Below are 20,984 nucleotides of genomic sequence, written 5' to 3' on the forward strand. Positions count from 1 at the left end.
GAACGAAAAGTGCATTTTAATAATAATTAAAACGATGGAGAGGAGCTCTTAAACGTCACTTTTTCCGAATTTTGTCAGGGAGGTACCCAAAGGAGTCCACTTTCCAATCTGATACATGATTGGATAAAATAATACGATGTGCAAACCAATCAGAAACTTCCTGCGAGCATTTTCTTGCGGATTTGTCATTTTGGTTGGTGACGTCAGGGTTTCTTGGAGCTTTTAGGCCAATATCTCAGGAAGTATGGACTTGCGCAAGAAAAAAATATACCGTCGTAAAGAGAGCTGCAAGAACAACCTACTGAAAAAAAATTCAAAACGATCCGAAAGAGCTCTTAAACTTCACTTTTTTTTCAATCTTGTGTGGGAGCTACCGGAAGGAGTGGATCGATATAGTCCATATTCGAACCCGATCTATATCTAAAAGGAATAAAAAGCTCTCATCGAGAGTTATCGTTCACATCATTTTGCATACAAATTTTGAACTTTTGTGTGGGAGGTACCCGAAGGAGTGGACGGATATGGTCAATCTACGAACTTAACATAAGTTTGAACAATATGACGATACCCAAATTTTGGTTCGAATCGGTTGATCCGTTCGAGAGTTATCGTGCGCACCAACCAGCCAGACAGACGGACGGACATTGCTAAATGAACTCCAAATTGTCTGAAACTAATTTCGTCCAGACATACTTGGGGTCTAAAACCGTTATTTCATCGTTATATATGGTCGTAAAACCGTTATTTATGGTCGTATCAAAGTGTATATACCCTTTCTAGCCTAAAAGCTGAGGGTATAAAAATTCTGCATGATGAAAACCATTACGAATAACACAAGTCCTTAAATTTGTCCATGTATTTCCTATACCCTTCACCATGTAATGGAGGGTATATTAAGTTTGTCATTCTGTTGGTAACTCCTCGAAATAATAATTTAACATCATATAAAATGTATATATTCTTGATCTTTCGGCATAATTAGGCTGTCATTTGGCATTAACGGTTTTCAGTGGTTAAACAATTCTCCAACAAAAATCATAGACATAGGTCCACGATTTTAAATAGCACCCATATACCAGTACCGACCGACATCAAATATTAATTTGTATGAAATTTTCTTAAGAAATAATTATTTGAAAAATGTAATGAGTATAACTTGAGAACAAAAATTTAAATACATAATTGGAAAACTCAATTGTTGACATTTGTCAATAGATGGAGTTAAGCTCTGTTGTTACGATATCATAACAACATTCTGTTAAGTAGTTAACCATTTCACGAGTTTTTAACCGCCAAGTTAATATTCAATGAACTGGACACTGCTATGGACTACAATCCTGAGTCCAACTTTTTGCTTTCCTACAATTTGTATAAGCCGAATTGCGCTTTAATGGAGTTTTTATCATGAACATACCCCAGTTGTTGGTAAAATGTTTATATACTTTGTTTCATAAACATTTGTGCATTATGCATCTTTTCCATTCTTTACAGTTCTACGTTTTTGTTGAGAACGAAAAAAGTTCTGTAGTGCGATTCTCTAACTCATTTTTTGAGTTACCGACAAAAATCGATAAAATTAAAATGCTTATAATTTTGGTAATTTTATATTTTCATTCATAATTTTACGTTTTAATGTTAACGGTTTTTGTCCGTAACTCATTTACATATGGGTTGTCACTTTTTACATACAAAATGTATATGCAAAGTGACAGAACATGTGTAAAATAACATATCGTGTAAAATACCCAATAGAGAATCGCACTGCTGACTCGTTCATATACAACACAGAACTGTTTCTAATAGCTCATTTAGACTAGCCATAAATCCTCGACTGGATTTAATAAATCCAGTACAAATCTCATTGCATTTAGATATACATTTTGGAGGATTTAAATGGCAGTCAGCTGATTTTTGTTCATAGCACAATTACCAAGGTAGATGCATCAGCCAATCTGATCGAATTTGAAACGTTAAAAGAATTTTTTGTAAACTGAATTCGTCCCAAAAAACATACTTCAAATTACAAATTTATTGTTTAATACTGAAAATGTTAGCACATTATGCTACTAATGCTAACTAAAGAGCAAATAAATTATTATTTTAACGCAGTTTTCCCATCTAAAATAAATAAACGAATTATTTTATCGTTTAGACATCATAAATATTAGTCTTGGTTGATTAAAATCAACTTTGTACATCAAAACAAATTTAATTTTTCCGCTTTGTTTACAAATTTTTACATTTTAAATTATTTTTAGTGTAGCAATTCACCGATGCATCTACCTTGTTTCTTGTGCCAGCTTGCAACTTTTTGTATTTTCTAGCAACATGTTGCTAAAAACAGAGTTGTATACGAGGATTTATGCCAGATTTAAAACAAATCCACTCAATAGGAGGATTTATTTTTGTATGGGAAATCTGGTTGATTTTGGCTGGATTTAGCGCATAAATCCTGATAATGCGCTAAATCCGGCTAATGGTGTCATATCTAAATGGCATATAACAGTTATGTATGTTATTACCCTGTCGGACTTTTATAAACCAGTTGATAAAATGGTTGATAATAAATCGATGGGTGCCACCGTGGTACAATGGTATGCACGCCCGCCTTGCACGCAGAAGGTCGGTGGTTAGATTCCCCCGGCAATGGCTTATCCTAACTACCGATCTGGTTTTTTTTATATTTTTCAAATATATATTTACCACAAATGTTTCTAAAGCTGTTTAAATTGAACGCACAACATTTTCTGTATGAATTTATAACGAAAACCCATCAATAAGATATTTATATTTTTCAATCACAACGACAATCTGTATGAAAATTGGAAAATATGGCCCTAAAACCTATATATCAAAAACAAGTGCTGCTAAGAATGTTATATGTTATGGTTACAGATTTCTTTTATTCAGACACTCATAATGAAATTTCATTTGGAACATTTCTTTCTTTAACAATATTCCCACAAAGTAAAGGATTTTGCTAGATTTTGATCCAGTATGGAATTATGTAAAATTAACAGTCCGAAATTAAAACATATAATTTCATCCTAATATATATAAATTTGTAATCTATTTTTAAAGGAAATAGTGTACATAGATTTATGGTTTATTTTGAAACTCATAGTGAAATTTTGTGTAGAATTTTTCATCCTTTGACACTTTTCACCTATAACCAAGTTTTATATTACTTCCATGTATCAACTAGAAAAAAGAAGGAAAACTTTTTCATAAAAAAAATTGGGAAAAATTTTCATGTTTTTTCAGCAAAATTGATACTGATATTTTAATGCTATAGAATGTAAATAGACATTTCATTTCTCTGGTGACATATGGTGAAATTTGACGAAGAATACTTTAGTCTCTCTCTAAAATTATGTTTTGTGGGACAATTTTGAATAAACTCAGATGATGTCCGACTTTAACCCTAAAACGTGTTTTTCATTTTTAGAGATTCCTGGCGATTAGACAAGATTTACAGATTTGGTGTATTCTGGACCTATAGTAAAATTTTATGGCAAACAATTTTGTAGAATATTTGGATTTGATACGATTACATTTTTAATGAGTTTTTGAAAGATTTTCGAAAAAGGACAAAAAAGACCCTTTGATGAACCGCATGAGGGTTAAAATTTTTAACAAAAATATTTCCCACACCCTTCTAAGTAAAGTTGCCAAAGACACTATATACCTGAAATTCAAGGATTCCAAGATATCTAAACTCGAATATTTCGAAAAATTTAAAAATGGGCGGAACTTGCCCCGCCTATTTTGGTTACTTTCAGACGTAAACTTTAAAAACGCCGATACACGTGTCTCATATTTTTAGCTCTACTTTCATAATCTACTCGATTTTCCTTGTCGCACAGTGTAATCGATAAAAAGGCTGTTATGCTTACAAAAACGCTAGTTTTAAGTTAACTTTAAATCAATTTCAGTCCCTACAGCGTATGAGTAAATACAACCAAAACAATAACATAACTGTTACACTCATTCATTGATATACATAAATGTATCAATATATGGTATATCTGTTTTGCTGATACAAGCATTTATACTGTTGTGCATGTATAATACGAATACAAATTCGTTCGAACTACTACAACACTTTTGTTTTTTTGAAAAATATTTGATTAATTTTTGTTTTCAATTAAACAAGCATTTTCCACAACAACAGGAGTTTGGTCGTAATTCGAACGAATTTAAATTCGAATCGTCTTAGAGAAACAGGCCATTAGTCTTATTGCAGGGAATTGATACTTTGTTTGTTTTTACCTAAGTCCCGGTCCACACTAGAGTGAATTTCATTATAAAATTTTATGAAATTAGGCGTTCTTACTTACAGTACGTTTACATATAAACGGATTTAATAAACCCACTGGATTGGCTATACATCAAATAAATCCTCATAAAGAAGGTTAATCCGGCAAAAAGCTATAATATAAACAGCCTGTTAGATTGAATTTCTTACTACAGCAATTTAATGATTTTACTCTATTATGACCCGGTACACATTGGCGTGATTTCATTGATAAAATTTCATGAAATTTGACGTTCTTAGATCGAGTTTCCCACTACCACAAATTTATTTATATTACTCTAATATGGAACTCGATCTAAGAACGCATAATTTCTTGAAATTTTTTCAATAAAATCGCTCTAGTGTGGACCGAGACTTTGAAACTCGATCTAGAAATGCATAATTTCATGATTTTTTTCAATGAAATTACTTTAGTGTGGACCGGGACTAAGCAATCACAATTATTGACTTTTTCGGGTGAAGTTACCTTAAACTTATACTGGGTGAAAGTTCAGTTTCACCCCAAATTTGTTGATATTTTTGCGAAGCCGGTACTATTTACTTTTCCAAATTTGTCGTGCGTCTAAAGAGAACGCCATTTTTGTTTTCAGACTAGTGTGCGGTAACACTTTTTTGGAAAAAGTGCGAAAAACACGGAAAATTGTAAAAACTTTTTAGTTGTGGAACACAACTAATATTATGTGTGTCTGGTTAGTCCCAATCCTCACTAGAGTGAATGCAATGATAAAATTTCATGAAATTAGGCTTCCTTAGATTGAGTTACCCAATACAGCAGTTTCAGAAAATTACTTCAATATGGAACTCGATGAAAGAACGCATAATTTTATGCTTTTTTTCAATGAAATCACTCTAGTGTTGTTGTTGCAAGAAAAAATTTTTCCGTGCAAAAACTTGCAAATGATCAGTGAGGAACTTTAAAAATTGTACACATTTTTGGATAAACAAACAGGCCTATTAACAGCCTGTCTCTGTATGTCTATTCGAAAATGTGCGAAAAAAATAATGTACCAAATTTCCAAATGTGTTATTTGTAGTGAGGTGTAATATACTGCAACATGATGAAATACAACACTGTATACAACCAACTGGACGATATTGAAATGTAGGTGGCGCCAGCGGAATTCGTTCATTCGTTGGATTTATCTGGACAATTTTTAAAATAGAGAAAAACGGGGTTCGTGAATTGGAATATAGGGAAAAGCGGGGTTCGTGAATTGACTTCATCTAGGTCGTTCAAAAACTAGATTTTAACAACTCTATTGTGAATTACACTTTCCTAGCTATATATTGTGAATAACCCTCTAGTTTATTTCTGTGGCTCGAAAAAAATAAAATAGAATAATTTCTCGTAGAGATGGGAAATGAATACTAGGGATACGCAGTGAATTGCAATAATCGGTTTTTCGATTATTCGGTTTTCTTGAAAAACTTAAAACTCGATTTTCGGTTAGTCGATTATTTGAGAGTGTTCTAAAAGTCGACTTTCGATTAATCGTTAACCGCCGAAAACCGATTATAATCGAATATAATCGACCATTTTCATTAATTCTCTTTTCGTTTATGCGATCCGTGATGGTAATATTTATAAAAGAGTATCGTCAATTATGCGGTTTTAGCACACCCAATAGTCAACTACGACTAATAGTCGACAACGATTAATAGCCGACTACGAATAATAATAGACTACGACTCTTATTTGACTACGAATAACAGTTGACTCCTTCTTCCGAAAGTCGACTAAGAATAATCGATTATCCGGTTTTCGCACAGTCAGTAGTCGACTACGACTTTTGGAAATTTTACGGTTAATAATCGACTAATCGATTAACCGAAATCGATTTTACGTATCCCTAATGAATACCCATTAAAATGGGTAAATTGGGTACAAATGGGGTAAAAACTACTGAAACTAAAATCATCCAATTGGACGCAAAAACGCAGTATTTTAACAAATTTTAACCGACTATGAATAAAATTACCTTTTTTTGGAAATGTGATATTTTGGTATATCTCTCATATGTATATAGTTACAGCGTAATTTATGATATATGAGGGCTTTTAGAACGGTTTGTTGAAGTCCTTCTTGCTGAAAAACGTAAATGCTGGACCGATACTCTTATTTTCTTCATATATCTGATGGCTTAACTTTGGATTTCAGCTGATAATCTTGAGATTTTGGTCCTCTTCGACAAAGCTATATTTGCTGCGATCTGCATTGATTTTCTTCCTATATACAAATCCAACGCTCGATTTTACACATAAAAAGTATAGTCCGCGAGGTTAAACCGCTTTTTTGTTTTCTTTTTGATTTTCTGTCTGACAGAAAAACAAAATTTTCATTTCAAAATAAATTTTTAAATACCCTAGTAAACACCCGAAAAAGGTATTTATCGGGAATTTACCAGGCATTTACCCAAGTTTTGGGTAAATACCGGGTAGAATCCCACCTATAATTTCTCGGAATGTTTTAAAGTAATATTAACTTGAAGAAAATATAAAATTAAAAAAAAATTGTGTGCACATATTTTGTTGACAGATTTTTAATTATTTAATTTAATTAATTGATTTCATTTTGTACAATAGCTATTATAGCTCAGATCAAATCAAATTAAAATGTTTGCATAATTTTTGCAAATATAGGTGGTCATATACAGAACATTGGTTCCTAAAGCCGAACTAAGAATAGATTTCCAGGTTTTAATATATCTTCTATCACTTAGCCAGCCTATTGGAGTTTTTGTCTTATCCTAATGCGTGTGGTCTTTTAGTATTTATTCTCATGACATAACAGATTTGTTCCTTTACGTAAAAGTTTTACCAGTTTAACCCTTAACCCCAAAAAGTACTAAAACTTGAAGCAAAATTTAAGAGAGAACATGCCAAATGGCTTTCTCTTTTGTTATTTCTGCTCGACAAATTTCGTGTTGTAAAAAGTGAAAAATCTGTCAAACTGTTGATTTGACAATTAAGGCAAAAGAAAGCAAAGCAATATAAAAAGAAATAAAATAAATATAAATAATAAAAAAACCAAACCAGTGAAATAAAAAATAACAAACTGTGAAATTAATTTTGTTTATTGTTATTGTCTTAGGCAGCCATGTTTGTTTTTTGACATTGCTGCTAGATCTACTATTTTTCCGTTCCTTTACTTATGTGCAAAACTTGTTACGTGAGACCAATTTTGATAGTTCTCTCTTTTGACTATTAAAAGCTTTGTTCCTTTACTTTAAAGTTTTACCATCTTTAACTCGGAAGGCGTTCCTTAACTCCAAAAAGTAATAAAACTTGAAGCAAAATTTAAGAGAGAGCCTGCCAAGATGGCTTTCTCTTCGTGGTGTAAAAAATGGAAAATCTGTCAAACTGTCAATTATTTGAAATTATGGCAAAAGAAAAAAAGAAAATAACAAAGCAAAATAAAAAGAAATAAATATAAGTAAAAATTTAAACCAGTGAAATAAAAAATAGTGAAATTTATTTTGTTTGTTGTTATTTTTAAAAAAACATGTTTGTTTTTTGACACTGATGCCAGATCTACTATTTTTCCGTTCCTTTACTTTTGTGCAAAACTTGTTACTTGAGATCAAGTTTGACAGTTCTCTATATTTCTACTTTTACTACTAAAAAAGGTAAAGGAACAAAGCTAAAAAGTAAAGGAATAAAGCTAATGTAGGCAGCACATATTTAGCAGGGGCTGGAGTCTTGTTCTATGAAAATCTGAAATGAAGAATATTTCCTTTATAATTTTTTTAATTTGACAGTTTTCTCCTTTATAAAAGTTTTCATATCACGTTTTCATAGAAACAGAATTGAGCCCCAGCTTGCTGAATGAAAACATTTTTTTGTCCGAAGATTTCGAAGAAGATTTCCTGATCAATTGGAATGTAAACCTTTACAATCGGCTACAGGATAGATTATCCTATAATAGTCATATACTAGTAAGTTCGAGTTCAAATACATATGTATGTAGTAAAAATTAAAAAGAAAAAAGTTATATGTTTAGGTCTCTTGTTTTTTTATTATTATTGAAAATTTGTATTACTTTACAACTTAGTAATATGTTAAAAGCAATATTATTTGTAAGCTGTTAATAAGTACAGTTAATAAATTAAAAAAATAAAATAAAAATACATAACACAAAATAAAACTAGGGTAGGGACGACAATGCTAACCGTCATCAGCGGTAATAAAGTGAACACAGTAAGAGTAAATTATGTTTCGGTTTGCTTAAAAGTTATATACAATTTATTGGTAAATTCTTGATTACAAAAAAACGGATATTTTATATAATAATTTATGCTTACATTATAATTTAAAGTTAAAAATAAAATAAAAAAACAGTATAACAACATACGAAGGCCTTTCAATGAAATCGTCTCATCAACGCCACAGTGTCGGAACTTGTTTTTATTCAAACGAAAATCTAAAAACAATCCATCAAAGGACTATGAAAAGACAGCCTCATCGGATATGCCTTGCAAAATACATTACTACCCTTACACTTGCAACCCAAAGTATTTGCATAATGGATTGATTCTAAGTCGTTGGTTTATTCCACTTTTTTTGTATAAAATTAGTTTTATTAGTTATTGTTTAATAATTATAAATAATAGTTTAGCACTGTTTTGTTTTAAGAAAACTTCGTTTCTAAACAAAATTCTTTGTCGAATTTGATATCTTCAATAAAAAAATATGTGTGTGATTTGCTCTTATCGTTAAAACCGCCGTCAATAAATAAAACCCAATCGACATAATCCTGGGAGTGTTTTGATTTTCGACATAGTTTAGCTACAGACGTTTTTACACTATGGGTGGGTTTAGCGGTCATTTTGACTTAACTAATCGAAGCTAAACGTTCGTTTTGAGTATGGCAAACATGTTTACAATTCAAGTATAAAAATCGTTTTCAATATTTTATTATTCGTTTTTCATTTTTTGGTGACTAGGAGCCGTTAGTTGAATAAGAAAACAATGCCAAGTTTAGCATTTTTGGTTAATAGTGAGAAAAAGAGATATGTTCAAGTGATTGGCGCAATCCATGTGGTACGCTCTAGAGCAACTTCGGTATAAGTTCGACTCGAGCTTTTTTGAAAAGTTCAAGCCATTTCGCTTTTTTTGTTTGTTTTGTAATGGGATTTGGATAACAAAGTTGCTACTAATGTTATTTAATAAAAGCAACACTTAATTGGACACACAAAACTCTAGGAGTTCTTTGTTAATGTAGGCAGACAGGCAGGTGCTTGTAACTTCCTTTACAGATGTTCATCGCCGTGATAACCATTTCTAAGAGGCTGCCGTTCCATTGTGTGATCTGTGGGACGATTACGCTTGAAGAAACCGACCTGTAAGAATAAGAAAACTGAGTTAGTGAAATGATTCTAATAAACCAATTTCAGAAGAACTTAGGAAGTACCAAACCTAAACCTCCTTTAATTAAGTTTGTTAATTTTTTCAGTGATGTTTCTTACCTTATATAGCAGGAGAATGAGCAACAAAAGAATTAAAGCACCAGCACAGGCGGCCAATACAACAACCCACAATGGTACCACATCGGGAACAGGTGTAGGTTCTGGTATGGCTTTGTAGAAGATTTCATGCGTCCTTATAATATCATCGGTGGGTGTTCCAATATTGGGCAATTTGGTGACATGCGACACAGCCATTGTGGATATATTTAAAGGTACACTACCCGCTATTTTCTCCATGGTCTTAGCTACCATACGCGTACGTATGGCTACCCAGACACCTTCATCTTTACGTAAATTACGGGCAACACATCGAAGAGTCTCACATTTTGTAGCTTTGCATGGTGAATTGATACCAATTTCTTGCGGTTCATCACGACGTGTCCTACTGTGTACAGCTGAGGGATTATGTGGCATTTGAATGGCAGGATCGCTGAGATCATCATAGTAATCAGTGCCATAATAGGGCTTGTTATCGTAATTAACATTACTCGAAGAATAATGGGGCGATTGTTGATAGCTGGCATGGGTTTGATGTTGTTGTGGTGATCCGGAAGAGTAATGATATGAATAACTGTTGGACTGTCCTGGACTTCCGTGACTACGTATTTCCTCGTCCACATTGCTGCGACCTAGAGTACCCAGATCCATAGTGTTGGTACGGAAACCGTGACCTCCTGCGGCAACTTTGCCAAAGTCTCCAGCATTACCAAATTCATTGTATGCAGCACCACTGCCCACGCCGTATTGTTGCTGGTGATGACGATGTTGTTGCTGGGCTCCTGGATATGAACCACTTGATGATGTATGTGTATAGGAAGTTCTCTGAGGTTGGCCGAATGATTGCTGTGAACTTTGTTGATAACGTGTTTCACCTTGAGCAGGACTTGCCATTTGGACATATTGCCTAACATTGTGTGGTCCTGCATCTTGACTCTGCTGATTGACATTTACATTAACATTACCTCCAGCTTTGCCTTGTTGTTGATAGTTAGCCGAGTTTCGCTGCTGCTGGGCGCCATGCATACCCACACCAGCAACGTAAGGTTGACGATAGCCATCATAATTTGTCATCGATCCGTTTCTTGTTGTTACCGTGACAGTGTGACCATCATCACCTGTGGTGGTAGTCGTATTCCAATCCCAATGCCATCTACCGCCTGGAACAGATCCACCAATATTCGCATTAGCTGCTTCATTTGCACGTTGAGTATGAATTCGGGAGCCATCACCTGGTTCGGCTTGAGCATCTTCCGATTCCAAACGTTTAGTTTCTTCAGCACTCAATTGTTTACCTTGACCGATAGTAACAGCATTAGCACCTCCGGCATTGCCATATGATTTTTCAATATGGGTCCAGGAAGATTTGACCACAGCACCACGTTCTGCCAAATAGGATTTGCGTACCAAATTTTGATCCAATTGCAAATTTAAGGGATTCACAGCCACATGAGGATCACATAAAATGCTTCCAGAGGTTTCGGGTTGGTTAGTCATGTACATTAACATATCACCGGAAATGGTCTGATAGGGGTAGTGTATGAGGACAACGGCTTCGACAATGTCGGAGGGGCCATTATTGAAAATGTTGTATAAATGAACAACTTGTGGACCCAAATCTTCTTCTTTGGTAGCATTTTCTACAGATTGATAATCAGAGGCTTTGTACAACTCAAAGTCGGGTACGGATGTACCATCAATGGCCAGATCGGTTTCCACCCATATGCTGATGTTTTTGGAAATAATGTTATCCAATGTAGAGCCATCAGTTTCAGGATTTGTGGAGTTGGCTTCCATGTAGAATTCATAACTGGGAGACATACCTCTCTTTACAGAGGGCATCATATAGACCCGGAAATTGGCCACCTTTTGGGCAGGCAAAGGATTGCCAATATCACATTTCAGGGTGTAGTTGTTATCATCGGAAGGTGCGGTACATGTAATGGTGGCATCATTGGTATCGGCGATCTTCTCCAACTTCATGTAATCCAAGTCTTTGGGCATAACCAAATAGAAGGCAGCCTCGAAGGCGTCCTCATTGTTGTTCGAAATGTAAACATCAATGGTCAATGGGTCGGTAGAGCCAGATAGATATTTATCAACGGTCCTGTGCAGAAATAAGGAGGAAAAGAATTAGATTAGCATATAATATTTCGAAGCAGACATTCTGAGACTACTTACTTAATTTCTAATTTAAGATCTGGTACACAAATATTATCAGGACCACAATTCTTCTGAATGTTAATGGCATCCCTTTGGATAATGTCACGATTTTGATCTATGACTGGTTCCAGGGCTTCACGACGACGTCTTACCAATGAGGCAGGTGCCAAATTGCTGGTCAAGTTGTAACGGGATTCCACTTCCAAAGGAGTCAACTTATCCTGAACATTGTCAATGAACACCTCCTCGGTGTGACAGTACTGCCTGCCAAATTCCAGTGTGATGAGCATCGAACGCATATTATTCAAATTGGACATAAAGAACATGCGGGGATTCTTTGGCTTCTTGGCATCCAAAAGCCAAGACACTGTAAAGTTCAATCGTGGGGGCAAGAAGTCACCGGTATAGCTCCAACAAGTTGTAAGGCTGGTACAAGGCACATGTCTGGCATCACGTTTCGATATACAATTCTTCTCTTCGAGATTAATTAGCTTGGAAGCACTGGAGAAATAGGTGGTTGATTCGACGGCTGCTACAGGGCGAGATTTGAAAATGAAAACTTGGGCACTGTTATAGGCTCCAACGGCCAAATCGGGGTAAGAATTATCATCCATGTCGAGGCCACCGGATAAAGAAAAGCCAAAAGTGGTGGGAGGTTGAATGCCAACAATGTCTTCAGCTCTGATGATTTGGGAAGGTTTCTGCAATGGACCATTGGCCGAACCATGGAAGATATAGATAGCACCGCGACCAAAGGGCCCATCGTATGGAGCACCAACAGCGAAATCGCCATAACCATCACGATTGATATCACCCAAAGTGGTGAGAGCCAAGCCGAAACGACCCTTGCTGTTGTAGCCATCACGAATGTGTTCCACGGACCAACGATCAGCCTATGAAAATAAATACCAAAAAAACGTTGTAATGCAATTCACATATTTTGAGTTTTTGGGCGGACTTACACCACGCTTCTGCAATAGGACATAGACACGACCCACATCGTATTTTCCCTCGGTGTTGCCTTGTTCACTGTACATGGGAGCACCAATAATCAAATCATCCAAACCATCACCATCTACATCGGATGTGGCCAAGGCATAACCAAAATATTCACCAATTTGACGACCAGTAATATTGAAAATATTGACCATGTTCCATTGATTGACGACAATTTTACCCAAAAGTCCGGCACCACGAGGCATGCCAATGGCGACGTCTTCAATACCATCACCATTGAAATGACCCGAGACCATCGAATAACCCAAATAAGAATCATCATCGGCGGAACTACTTTCAGCGGTAGAGTAAACTTGATTCTCAGGACGTGTTACATCATTTGAATAGGTTTGACCTGAGAGGAAATAGAAAGGAAATGAAATTGAAGAGAACAATTAATGAGCGATCGTAAGCATTTTTAGGGCTATTTAACGGGGGTTAGTAGGTGAATTAATCTAAAACAATATTTTTATAATATATACAGCCATACAAGTCCTTTTACATGATCATATGTATGTATGGATGTACATGTAAGACCAACACCTTGTTTTCATGCTATTAACATGCAGTCATGCCCACAAAATGGAGAAATGAGAGAACGGAAAGGCGATGGAGATCAGCATTTCATGCAAACAAATAGACAAAATAATACTATGTTTTACGAAAATATGGATATGAATGGGATCATCACCAGGGTGAGGATGAGACGAATGACAATGAAATGCAACACACCTGCCTATAATGATATGAATGATCATATCTATTTAAACATTTATATGGAAAGATTTAATATAGACAAATGTAATAATAATTATGTAATACGGATTGTGTATAAGTATGTATGTAAATTTCCTTTACATGTTTATCCATGTCTATCGTGTAATTTGTCCCACACAGTGGGACACCGCAGATTTGGCCTCTCGTTCAAGGATATCATTCTTTTGACCATATTTTTCCCCAGTATGTAATCTTCATAGCGTTATAACTAGACAGCGGAACTTGCATATTTTTTAAGAATTCAAATTGAAAAGTTCTGATATTCTTACATTTTTACACATTTTAGTATATTTTCAAAACTTAAAAAATGAATAGAGGAAAAAGTAGTAAAATAAAAAATATTAGGTTCTTGTAGGTTCTCTCTGATCAACAATGTACGTATATGACAAACATATTTTGAATCAAAAACATTTTTTAATATGCAAATTCCTGTGTCAATTCATTGTGAAACAGGCGGTAATAGTCCAGGTTTACATTACCCCCGTTTACACATGCAAGTCACAGTTCGAAAAATACCAATACTCTCACACACCAACTATCAACCTCATTGCCTACAAAATTTCCTTGTCAGTAATCACTGTAAGTGTTTTGAAAGTAACTTCAATTTTTTCGCGAACGTTTACACATGCATGTGTCAGTTCAAAAAAAGTTTAAGTTTCGACTATAATATGTATAAACAACTGTCTGCAAGTTACTTGCATCGGAATAGACAGATTTACTTCCAGCAATTCTTAGTCGGTGTTGGTGAAAGAGGGTAATAAAAAATAAAAGTACCTAGTCTAAAACAGGACAAATAGGAAGACAACTATATGTCCAGCTGACTGTAAGATTTGCTTTCAAAATTCATTATTGCGTTTTGAAATAAAAAGAAACTCAAAACACAATAGTGTGAAATAATGTTGAGGTTAAAATTTAAAAATATGATTTCCAGCGTATGAAATTTGTCCGAATGACTCTATAGTCAATTATTAAAAACTGTTCATTATTATTTCTATATAAACAATATTTTTACAAAATATGCATCTAATAATTTTGTCTCAAAAATAGATTATTATTCAAACCTTATTTATTAAATGAAACCGAAATATGTATGTATGTATTTTTGATGAAGTGGATTTCAATACAAAATATGCATGTTATTGAATGTGCAATAGGCCAGATTATTTGACAGTAGAATTCTTTCGTCATGTCACAATCAAATACAAGTGCAATTAGGGCCAAAATACATTCTGAGTTTTTAAAGGAATAAAGTAATTTACATAATTATGTATGTATAAATATAAATTTACAGCAAATGAAGATTACAAAATTATTTCAGAGAAGCATTAACTGCAACTACAATTAACGATTAACTTAAAAAAAAAACTAAATGAAAATTCTTAGTAAACTAAAAGCAGTGATTCCTTAAGCAGTCGTTTTCCAAAATGGTTTAATGAATATACAAAATGGTAAAGCTTTTGTTTTTGTTCCAAACTGTGTGTATGTAAGTTTGAATGATATGGAACAATTTTGTTTTTGAATGCATAAGATTTTGTTTAGAGAGCATTAATGTTGTTGTTGTTGATTTGCTGAATTGTTGAATTTACCTCCAGTGCCAAAAGGCTGATAAAAAGGCGGCTTATATGGAAAGGTGGCATTTGGTGACACGGAATATGTTTGTCCTTTAGTTTAACATATTTGTGATTATTGTGGGATTTCATTATTCGAATAAATATTCATAACCATTACGAATTACAGGGTGTTCAATACATTTTATATGTGAACATTAACATAAAACAACGAGCGTCACAACATTTTAGATTTTAAAAAATTTGACATTTAGAAGAATATTATTTTTTTTAATTTTGTAGTAGGAGAGTGGGGTGCACGAACAAAATAAAATAAAAAATAAGAAAAAAATAGAAATTAACAATTTGATATTTTCTGGAAGGCCACAATACAAGCATTAACGTGTATAATTATTGCTCTGTTCCAGAACCAGCAAGAATTTGGAATTTTTGATAATTTTGGAAGTTTTTTTTTGGCAAATTTATAAATGAAAAAAATTTACAAAATTTTACGGTAGACACTTGCAGGTTCTGGAACAGAGCAAATATTTTATATAAATAAATAATTTTATATACTAAATATTTAGGTGACTCTGTATTACTGGAAATGTTTAAACAACATTCCTTAAGTTATGCAATATTAAAAAAAAAAATTAAAATTATTAATTTCTTTTAGTTAAGGAGTTTTTTTTTTCAATCAAAGTTAATTGAGTAAAATAACAATTTTGAAGTTCTGTCTTCAGTTCCAGTAATGCAAAGTCGATGATATATACAACATTGATTTTTACAGAACTTCTTATTTTATTTGATTTATATTTAAAGTACATAAAAATAACTAACTAATTGTCCGATACGAACGTATGATAAACGTGGTATACACATTTCTTATTACTAATACACTAAAATCGGCTAGAATTACAAGCTAACTTAATTAGTAGAATACGACAAATGTATTTATATTTAGATTTTTTGTGCGTTTTACACTATAGCCTAAACTTTAGACGAATTATGTTTTTGGTTTATAAATAAAATACTTTCAACGATGTGGCGCAGTCAATATATACTAACCAAAAGCTTGTGATTATATGTTAAAGAAATGCCCCATCTTTATAATTAAAATTACACATGCAACGCTGAAAATGCAAACAACTTCTAGTATACATATTTTGAAGATACATATTGGGTTATGTCCTGTCGGATCCAGTTCAGATTTAATGACCTCATCTAAACCGTACTAAAACTACTTTTTTTTGCATTTTTCGGCCCTTTATCTCAAAAGCGAGTAGAAATTTGGCCTTGCTGTCTTTAGCAATTTTGTAGCCCTGAACAAGTAGAACTTATCTTTTAAACAGACTACATATGAAAAACTCCATCTATGACATCAAGTCGATAAAATACAGTCGAAATCGCTTATAACGTCGGTCAAGGGACCGGCCAAAATCGGACGCTATAAGCGATAGTCGTTATAAACGATATTTATTAAAGAGGTAAACGTATATTATGTATAGTGACGTTTGGGCATAAATACGTTGTTTTATTAAGTAAATAAATAAATTCAATTCAATGTTTTTACTTTTTTCTTTCTATATACCTATGTATAAATGACTAAAAACAAAATAATAAAAAATAACGATATTAAATTCATACTTCAGCAGATACATCACCTTAAAATAGTATATGGTTCTATTTCTAATAGCCTGTTATTTTAGTTTGTGCTTTTAAATTCCGGCATAAGTTTTACAGCCTGTTTCACTACAACAACAAAGACAATATTTCCATGAAAAGCAAAGTTAAGGTGTTTTTCGTTCGCATTCATTTTCTTTCGACATAGTGAAACAGGCGCTTAAATTTAATTCAGATTTTGAAAGGTTTCCAAAACATATTTCTGTTTGTAACATCTTCTGAGTAAATAAATTTTTGAAGAGTTTCTACAGCTAGACACGCCTCTGACACTGACGGCATTTGAAATTCTGTCTCTGTAGTATCCGCAATTTCTTCGTTAGACTTGCCTCCATCTAAAACTTCCAGCAATTTCTCGTCGTCAACAAAGTAATCAATATCATCTACGTGTTGGGAGAAATTAGAATGAAGATAAATGTTTTCAGAATCGTTCAAAGAACCATTAACAATCCGCATGATGAAAACAATTACCAATGGCAGAAGACGTTACATTTTTCCATGATTCATCTAATAATAGCACGGCATCCAACACATTTAATTTTGTACTTTGATAATTTTCTATTCCTGTGGATATTTGCCGATTCGGCAAAGCGATTTTAATGATTTTATTCCAAAAAATTCAAGCTTAAATGATTTGAGACCGCCATCTTCGAACATGTTGTGCATAAGTTTGGTATTTTCTTGTTGTTTGAGTTTGAAAAAATATACATACTACAAGATATTGAGAAAAATTTCCTTCTTCGTATGTTTCGACGTTATAACCGATAGCAAAATTCAAATATTTCAGAAAAAACCGACGTTACAACCGATATGACGTTATAAGCGATGACGTTATAAGCGATATTTATTTGTGTGGAATATAAAGGGCCGAAATTCGGGACTTTTGAATTTCGTCGCTATAAGCGATATGACGTTATAAACGACGACGTTATAAGCGATTTCAACTGTATAGACAATTTTACATAATACATATCTGGAATTCTGGTCATTATCAGCTAAACTATTGGGAGTTGAACATAGTAACCTTTGGTAAAAATCTTCCAAATAATGTTCTCTGCAATTCTTCAGAACATTTGTAAACTGTAAAATGCTTATTTCATGTTGTTTTAACTGTATTTTGTATCATATCATTTATAATACGTATTTCAAGCACTGTTCACACCGACAGTTTATTCCCGCATTTCGGATTTCACCACATTATTGACATATTTACTAAATTGTCGCTGGAAAATATGCTTAAACAACGTGATCGAGGCATTTTACAATAATGGCGAATATTTTTCCAAAAGGAAATATTAAGAAATATTGAACAGTTTTGGAGATATAGTGCAAGATATGTACAAATTATGGCATTTTTAGATATATTATAAATATAAAATGAATGCACAAATTTGCTTCAGAGGTCAGAAGAAGATTCGCATTGGTTTCAGAGATATAGCCTCGAATTGCTTTAAAAAGTCATAAAATCCAAGATGGATCTGACACAACAAAACCCCACTAAGGTTTTTGTCGTTTGGGTCTGTACTTTCAAAAAATCCTCAGTTCAAATTGTTTGCACAAGATTACTATAAAATGTTGCACAGTGTTATTATTCTGCCCTGCTTCACTTACAAGAATTAATCTTATATATAAAAGACAATGTGTGTATGTTTGTATGTTCCATATAGACTCAAAAACTGCTTAACCGATTTTCTTGAAAATTTCAGAGAATGTACAGGGAACACCGGTGGTGAAAATAGGCTATATATTTTTTTGCATTTCGGAGGGGGCGGGGAACCTCCCCTATCTCCTATTTTTTAAAAACGATATTTTAACAAAATTGACGAACGTATCGGAGAGAAAATTAATTTGCGAGACAATGGTTGTTGTGTCTCCGATCCTAGGTACTGATTTGGGGCCTGAAGACCCGACCACGTCCCCTTTTTTTAAATAACTTATATATTAAAAACTGGTTAACCGATTTTCCTGAAAATTTCAGATAATCTAGTGGGAGGACCCGTGGTGAAAATAGGGTATATATTTTTCTGAATTTCGGAGGGGGCGGGGTACCTCCCCCATGCCCTACTTTTTTAAGAACTCTATTTTAACAAAACTGATGAACGTATCGGTGAGAAAATTAATTTGCGAGACAATGGTTGTTATGTCTCCGACCCTAGATACTGGTTTGGGGCCCAAAGACCCGACCACGCCCACTTTTTTAAATAGCTTATATATCAAAAACTGCTTAACCGATTTTCCTGAAAATCTCAGATAATCTACTGAGTGGACCCGTGGTGAAAATAGCGTATATATTTTGCTGAATTTCGGAGGGAGGGTGGTACCTCCCCCATGCCCCACTTTTTTAAAAACGCTATTTTAGCACGCCCACTTTTTAATATTTTTTTAATTTCGAAAGGTGCGGGGTACCTCCCCCATGCCCTACTTTTTAAAAAAAGCTATTTTAGCATATATATTTTGTTGAATTTTGGTGGGGGAGGTACCTCCTCTATGCCCGATTTTTTAAAAACGCTGTTTAAGCAAAGCTGAAATGAAACATTGAATTAATTCCGAATCACCCTGTTTAATTTCGGAGGGGAGGGTACCTTCCCAATGCCCTTTTTTTTAAAAACGCTATTTTAGCAAAACGGTCTAACGCACCGATGAGAAAGTAAGTTTGCAATGGTGGTTATGCCTCCGGCCCTAGGTACCACTTTTTTAATATCTTATAGCTCTGAAACTAATAAGCCGAATTTCATGTACCAGGATTATCCTGGTGAAAATATACTGCATATGTGTCCCCTGGTGAAAATAAGCTATATATTTTGTGGAATTTCGGCGGAGCGGGGTTTGAAAATAATTTCGATAGACAATGGTGGTTGTGTCTCCGACCCGAGGCACTTATTTGTGGACTTAAGACCCGACCACGCCCACTTTTTTAAATATGTTATTTCTCCAAAACTTCTAAACCGATGGCCCTTGGTGGAAAAAGGATATATATGTTGTTCAATTTCGGAGGTGCGGGTTATGCCCTGCGCCCTATTTTTAAAATGCGCTATATACGTATGAAAAACTTACGAACCATAAAACCCAACCACTCCCACTTTCTCAAATATGTTACAAATTAATGGAAATACCAGATGTTATTCATAACGAAGTTTGGTCTTACTGGAAATCAAGTGTTTAAATTAGAAGGCAACATATCGATAGATATAGCTTCATCAGGTATATAAGATATACATTATAAGATGGTGAAAGGACGACACAGTCGGCCCTTAAGTTGCCACTGGACATTCATTTGAAAGAATGGTACACATGCAATATTAAATAGAAGTTATCATCTGGGACGAATGTACGTACGATGGCACATACAAATTACCTAGATGCTTTAGATCGATTCTTGAAGGATTTAACAAGCAATTCACGTTTAGATTTCAGACAAACACTTGCAGTTATACTATTGCAGCAGATGAAATAAATGTATGCCCCAAGTCATCAGCTTTTTGGCGGTATGTTATAATTGCATATCGACACCAACATTTCTGACGATTTTTTATTTATAGTTACTTCGAGATCCCGACCAATAGATACATGGGGTTTTGCTAAAATATTGGTTTATATTATAAAGATTCTAGAGGTATCAATACTAGATAGATAAATATATACAATACTAAGGTTTACACGGAGAACCCAAACAGCGGGCCAGCAGCGCGGACCGGGTCAGATAGTTTTTATATATATAAACATAATTCGAATTTGGGTTCAAGGTCTTTAATACCAGTCAAAGGTTATGACTTTTTCACAACCTATCATATTTTGATGAGTTTCTACCTAAGATAAAATCCTAATTATAAGGAAATGAAAAAGCTCACGCTCAAAGTCATTTGAAACATTTTCTATATGAGCTTTTTTGATAAACTTTTGACGTCACGACCTAACCAAAATGGGATAACCTTTTGTTTCTCACTAAATTTATTATCATATCATTTCTTATATGACATTTTATTTCTTACTAGCGGACCCGGCGAACTTTGTCTCGCTATTAAGGAATAAAATTTAATACAA

General features: G+C 33.9%; 1 protein-coding gene across 28 annotated transcripts in view; it reads right to left on the bottom strand.

The window, feature by feature from the left end:
- Positions 1 to 8,309: 8,309 nt before the first annotated feature.
- Positions 8,310 to 20,984, bottom strand: part of if (integrin subunit alpha inflated) — an 89,564-nt gene continuing 76,889 nt past the window's right edge. For 15 of the 28 annotated variants that reach the window (XM_073978279.1, XM_073978285.1, XM_073978278.1 and 12 more), the window contains 5 exons: positions 15,303 to 15,377; positions 12,906 to 13,294; positions 11,962 to 12,836; positions 9,784 to 11,887; positions 8,310 to 9,657 (listed from right to left, as the gene is read on the bottom strand). In XM_073978279.1, coding sequence (XP_073834380.1) covers positions 9,568 to 9,657; positions 9,784 to 11,887; positions 11,962 to 12,836; positions 12,906 to 13,294; positions 15,303 to 15,377 — 3,533 coding nt within the window. In that variant the 3' untranslated portion in view covers positions 8,310 to 9,567. The remainder of the gene's footprint in view (positions 9,658 to 9,783; positions 11,888 to 11,961; positions 12,837 to 12,905; positions 13,295 to 15,302; positions 15,378 to 20,984) is intronic. The other 13 variants (XM_073978295.1, XM_073978288.1, XM_073978294.1 and 10 more) reach the window with 1 other exon arrangement.

Source organism: Musca autumnalis, unplaced genomic scaffold (assembly GCF_047663935.1).
Source record: "Musca autumnalis isolate F117 unplaced genomic scaffold, ASM4766393v1 scaffold_3, whole genome shotgun sequence".
In the NCBI taxonomy this organism is placed as follows: Eukaryota; Metazoa; Arthropoda; class Insecta; order Diptera; family Muscidae; genus Musca; species Musca autumnalis.